The sequence below is a fragment of the Arctopsyche grandis genome, chromosome 8 (assembly GCF_051622035.1).
Source record: "Arctopsyche grandis isolate Sample6627 chromosome 8, ASM5162203v2, whole genome shotgun sequence".
NCBI lineage: Eukaryota > Metazoa > Arthropoda > Insecta > Trichoptera > Hydropsychidae > Arctopsyche > Arctopsyche grandis.
Genome location: NC_135362.1, coordinates 28808401 through 28814886, shown reverse-complemented (window position 1 = coordinate 28814886; position 6486 = coordinate 28808401). Strand labels below are relative to the sequence as shown.

General features: G+C 34.4%; 1 protein-coding gene across 1 annotated transcript; it reads left to right on the top strand.

Moving 5' to 3' along the window:
- The first annotated feature begins 266 nt into the window (after positions 1 to 266).
- On the top strand, positions 267 to 2558 carry Hpf1 (Histone PARylation factor 1). Its single transcript, XM_077435831.1, has 5 exons — positions 267 to 979; positions 1052 to 1194; positions 1275 to 1516; positions 1591 to 1844; positions 2352 to 2558. The coding sequence occupies exons 1-5, from the start codon at positions 365 to 367 to the stop codon at positions 2406 to 2408; spliced, it is 1311 nt and encodes a 436-aa protein (XP_077291957.1). The 5' UTR covers positions 267 to 364; the 3' UTR covers positions 2409 to 2558.
- The last annotated feature ends 3928 nt before the right edge of the window (positions 2559 to 6486 follow it).

Genomic DNA, 6486 nt, shown 5'->3' with positions numbered 1-6486 from the left:
ATACGATGGTCGTTGACCATTTATATTAATGTTATTGATTCTTTGATACCTTTGCCTTGTGTGTGCGTGGTATTCGTCAAACTGTAAATTCATGTGTGTGTGTATGCAAGTGTAAATGCTGCAACCTAAAAATTTTGAATGCTAAAAGTTGCCTTTACCCACTGATGAATTATTTTAATCCAACTACCCAACAACTATGGTGTTTCTCCCAAATAAAAATTTATAATAAAACAAGATAAGAAGAGATGTATAAAATGGTCGTAATAAAGATTGTTTGGTCATCTGTCAAAGTTTGACGTTTAGATTGAATTTGGCGCGCCGTTTGAGGTTACGCATTCTAAATCGTTCAGTACTAAATTCTGACATGGCTGATCAGAAATTCAAAGACGATCCGCGACCAGAGTGTAAATATGGCTCAAAATGTTACCAAAAAAATCAAGATCATACGAAAAAATTTAAGCATCCACCTGCAAAGCTCTTCAAAATATTCGACATGCAACCGAAGGCCAAACGTCCAAAATTAAGTGACTCACCCAAAAAAACCGAAGAGCTTAAACCGAAAGTTGAACAGAACGAAACGGAAATCGGTACACCGATTCGATCCGAGATGGAAACGAAAAATGAAGATGATGCACCTATTACTGAAAGGAAATCGATGTCTCCTAAGAAAACTAAAACACCAGAAAAAATTCTGCCCAAAGTTAAAAATAATCAAAAGGAAGATAAAGTAGAATTTCATCCGATACCCGAAAACATTCCAGAGTTTATACAAGAAAAATTTCAAGTCACAATGCCGGAAGATTTCTACAGCTTTTATGAGTTGTATAAAAGTTCAGATTTAGTCAGATCGTTTATGAAATCTATACATCTGAAATTAGTAGGCCCGTTTGATGTACTTCTCCGACAACTACCTGTACGAGACAATGATAAGGATTATTTATTACATTGGCGTTACTATTATGATCCTCCAGAATTTCAGGTATATTAAGAAGCTTATATGTAGTATAATATATATGAAATATACATTTATTAATTTTTGTATTTGTTTCAGACTGTTGTAGCATCAAATAAGAACGGTTTCCACATCGGATATTACAGAGATTGTCCATCTGAGTTACCGTGTTTTGTAGCGAATAATGATGGTGACGAATGCAAAATTGTGCCTATGGGAGAAAACTTATTTGCCGCTCTATTGTAAAGATATTTTTAATACATTTCAATTACTTCCACAGTAAATAAACTAAAATCATGTGAATAATATTTTTAAATTTCAGTTCATATGCAAAATCCAACGAGTCCAATTCATTCAGCTTTGCACCAAAAACGGAATTTAAAGAATTCGTCAGTAAAATTAAAGAGTGGGCGACGGCACACAAATTTTCTTTAGACTCTAAAACCGCACAAATGAGCAAACGTCAGAAAAACACCGTGGCGATGACATATCACCGTGCCGGTATCGTAGTACCAGTCGATAAGAAAACTTCAGTCGGCTATAGACCGCTCATTGAAAACGACTGTAAGTTTCAGTCCATGATTCAATTTGAACTGAATTCTAAACCTTGCATACATAACGTGTTGTTTTCTGTTTAGCTACTATCAAAGCGATTTTGAAAAAGTTGACCGAAGCTGATTGTAACGAGTTGAAAGATGCAGCGAGAGCTTCACTGCAGCCTATCATCACCATGGCTAATATAGCAACGGACGAATGCGATTTTGGCACCGGATTGGAACTCGGAATAGACCTGTTTTGCTACGGTCATTCTTCATTGCACAATTCGGCCAAAAGTCTTCTTTCGATCGCATATCAGATGTTGGATAGATACGCTTTCGATGATATTATCACGGTAATATATACACAATATGTATATTCAATAAAAAGTAGTGTATAGTCGTGTGCCTCATTCCTGAATATCGTGACTGATAGGCTATTTCCAATTATTCTTGGATTCGGCCAAACGGAGAGCTGCCACTTTAGAAGTGCTCGTATTTGGTCAATCCAGCGTATCAGGAATCTTCCTCTTCCCCCTCTTCCCTCCATACCACTGACTACAACCAGCTTTTACAGACTCTCCTATCCTCTTCATGCAATGTGACCGAAGAACTGGAGAATGCATCTCAAACAGATGGTAGAAAGTGTGTCTTTGTTCTTGATATCTTCAAGAATAGACACATTTGTATGCATGTCGGAACACTATACTCTCAACATCCGCCTCCATCACCACATCTTAATTATTCTTCTATCTGCTGCCTTCAATATCCATGTCTCAATGCCTTATAGACAGATTGAGACGGATTTCAGTGACGCTAACTGTAGTAAAGCATTTTAAATTCCTTTTTTGTTATTGTTACAGGCTCACATTGCAAATCGAAGAAAAGGATTTGATCTCAGTATTGCTAATTTACCTTGAATCAATATTTTTATTTTACCAATTTCATAATATGTATGTATGTATGTATGGACTTCATATCGTTATATGTGTGTTACTATTTTTTATCGTTTATTTATTATACAAAATTGTGATTGCATTTCTGGGAATTATAATATATTTTTGAAATTGAAATTGTTTCATTTGTATGCATAATACTTGTATAATCCATTTTTAATTATACTTTTAGACATAGATTCATACATATTGTACAATGAATAATATAATAGTGTTGCATATTTTGTAGAAAGTTTTGCTCTATAATTAGTTTATCCCCGTGAGCACGAAGAGTAACATTGTTAACCTCATTTTATGTTACGTAATTAAATAATTAGGTCATACTTATTATTATAATTATTTATGTACTACACTGAAGTTTTATACAGAGTTGTAGCAATGTGAAAATTCGTATGTATGTAAGTACATAATTGCGAAACATTCCACGTTTATATTTCATAAACATTTGCATTCATTCTAACAGCTTTTTTCAAATTTAATCGAGTCATTTGTTTCGAGCGACCTTCGCGCATGCGCCCTATGAAGTTAGAAACGTATAAAGCGACCCATACATGCTCAAATAATGTAATATTAATACGAAAGTAATTGAACGTATGCTTTATAAACCATCCCGTGGTCCTCTTCGTCATTTTTATCTCCATATATGTACATCTTAAACAGATAGTCCAATATCTTAAACAGGGGTGACCGTGAAAAAGTTGAAGCGAAAAAGGCGAAAATATTCGTTTATCATGCATGCATATGAAAAATGGTTATATCAGTGGCGTGCGGTAAAACTCTCTCCCCCCCGTCGTACATCCTCACTTAATTTGCGCGAGCAGGATACAACAGGAACAAAAGGAATAGGCTTTTCCTCCCGTATCCTGCGCGCGCACATTAAACAAGGCTGTATGGCCAAAAGAGAGATAATTTCACCACATGCCACTGATATATATATTATATATACATAGTACCGTTTACCATGCACCATTTTTTTTTTGATCTTTCGACTTAAGATCATTCGATTTTCGATCTTTGCCTTCCGATATTTGCTTTTTCGATCTTTTCACTTTCGGTCCCTTAAACAGATAGTCCACATATAAATGAAATTATCAGCATCATATTGAAGTATTTGCAGATTATCGATGTTACACTGAAATTAATGTTTGAGTAATTTCGATACACAAAAGGGCCAAATGTCCGTTCTTTTAAATAAAACATTTTTATAAAGTAGCTTCTTATCAACAGGTTTAAGGTCTGACCGCACTATGCGTCAATCGAACGATACGACATTTCACGGCAGTGTGCGACAATATTAGGTAAACCGCACTTGAACGACAGCGATGCTACACTACGCAGTAAATTATGTCAATCATTCGTTCGGTACCTCGGAGCAAGATGGACGAAACGGACAGTCGAGAAAAACCAAAAGATTATGGCTTCATGCTATTTCAAAGTCACGATATGAAGAAGGAGAATTATTGTCGCAAGGCAATTCCCACTCAACGGCACTGAGTCACGTTGCGAACTTCAACCTTGTCGCACGGTGTCGTTCTACGTCATGCGGCTGTCGCGCAGTGCGTTATGTCTCATACAATTTCATACAAACAATATTTGGTCACAGCCAGCAGTTTGGCTTAATGGTAGCGTATATATTTATATCGACTCGCCAAACTGCTGGTTAGATTTGGGGGTTTTGTGACTCCAAATCGATCGTTTCTCTATCAGAGTTTGCCAATTTTATCTGATCATTGTTGAAACGATCCCTTAAAATTGGTAATAGATCATTTCCTGTGTATAAAAATTGTAATAATAATTGTGCACAAAATCTAAAAATAATCCATAGATGTATCTATGATTATTATTTCTGTACTTGATTAATTATTGTATTCGATGTTTATTGAATTCGTTGTATACGTTGTCTGACCGTTCTCGTACACTCGTCGCATTGGAGCGATCTGTAACGACCATATAAGTAGAATGCATAGAATCGCTCTCAGCCTCCAAAAATGTTGCTACAAAAACTCTGCGCGGCATAGTTTGTTCATTGTTTGCTCATTGTTTACTAAACTTCGTCTCTCTCTCTCTTGTATCTCGTCTCAATGCGGTGCAAACGATCGAAAAGCGCCAGACAGACTGAACCACAGATTAACGACACGTGTACCTTATGCGTGCGCACTGCTCGCACTTACACTAAGCGAAATCTACCCCAAGTCCCGACATACCTACCCTGTATACGTTCTGTGCTTCTGATACTTTAGTTCCGAATTTTTCCTTATTAAATTATTAAAAACTCGCCAGAAAGATCCAACTCAATTTAAATAATTACCATTTTAATAATTGCATCCGTGCACATCGAAAGGTTACTCGTCATCTGATGTGCAATTTTTCATTCGTGAAGTCGAGAATTTCGTTTAAAGCAGGCATCCAGTTAATCTGTGGTTCAATCTGTCTGGCGCTTTTCGATCGTTTGCACCAAACCCCTCTCGTCTGACTTTCCGTCTCTCTCTACGATGGCTCGCTTTTATGGTGCGTACGCACCAAGCCAACGAACGGCCCACAGGCCAACTTTTAAAACCAGTAGCGTACAAAATATCGAAATAAAAATTAAATTTAAAAATTGAAATTAAATATCAAAATTAAAACTATTTATATTAAAATTAAATTCAAGTATCAAAATAAAATTATAATCATTATATTAAAATTAAAATTAAATATTGAAAGTTAAACAGAACATGCACAATTTAAATAAATTTTCGAGATTGACCTAAAATTAGATCATCAACAATCACATACAGGTAATCCTCGACTTTTGTTTGTCGAAGATGTTTTGACTTACGAAGATACGCACTAAGATCGAAAAAAAATCAAAGAATTATTATTTTTACTTCCCCGTAATGCGCAGTTACTGAGAATATATCATGTATTAGTATGGGTGATCCAACGATGGAAGCTAACCCGGGGTGTTGTCGGTCACATCAAACGGATTTTTTTATTCTTCAATTGTTTCTCTCTTCGAAATAAATCAAGTAATCAAATCATTTCAGAGGTAAAATTTATCGGATAATGTGTGATTATTAATTTTATTTCGACGAAAGAAAAAAACCCCTTTGACAAATCACCGACATCCAACACCGCGTTTTTTTTTTGAATTGTTTTTTTTATCGATCATCCACGTGGAAATACAGTAACATCTCGTGACGACTTTAACAATATTTTTTTTCGCTCGTAAGAAGAGAAATTATAATATTTCTCTGGTTTTAAATGCGTATCGTCGTAATTCAAAACATTGTTGTAATTCAAAACATCAACGATGATCTAATTTTAGCTCAATCTCGCTCTTTAGCTTGATTTTGATATTTAATTTAAAATTTAATTTTTATTTAGATATTTTGTACGCTACTGCTGGTTAAAAAGTCGGCCCAAAATCGTCGTTGGTTTAGTCCGTAAGCACCATTAGACGATACTTTAGTTAACAATGACCACTCTATGCTTTCTACTTTTATGGTAATGACGAGTGTACATTGATTGTAATAAAAATACTCCTTTGTACATTTTTATATACTATTTTAATTTTGCTCAGTGTAAACAAAGAATGGGATTTATGGATTTTATTTTTAATTTTTACACTTTTGTTATTTTTTTTTCTCTCTGAATGATGTATTATTTTCCTTTTGTTACTTTTTTTTTATTATTTTATTTTACCATGTTTTCTGCTTTTGCTTTTTTCCTTTATTTACAGTTTACTTGTTTTTATATCATGTTTTTATATCTTTTTCAAATGTAGGCCATTGTGGCGCATTAGGTTCTTCCTGTAATGTCACAATGGTCCAAAACTATTAAATAAATAAATAAATAAATAAATAAATAAATAAATAAATAAATAAATAAATAAATAAATAAATAAATAAATAAATAAATAAATAAATAAAAATAAAAATAAAAATATCTAAGGTCTGGCTAGCAGCACCGAGCAGGGATTGAACTCGTGACCATTTAGCTGACAGCATTACATGCAAACTACTAATCTATGCTGCTGGTTATGATAATATCTCCTAATAAG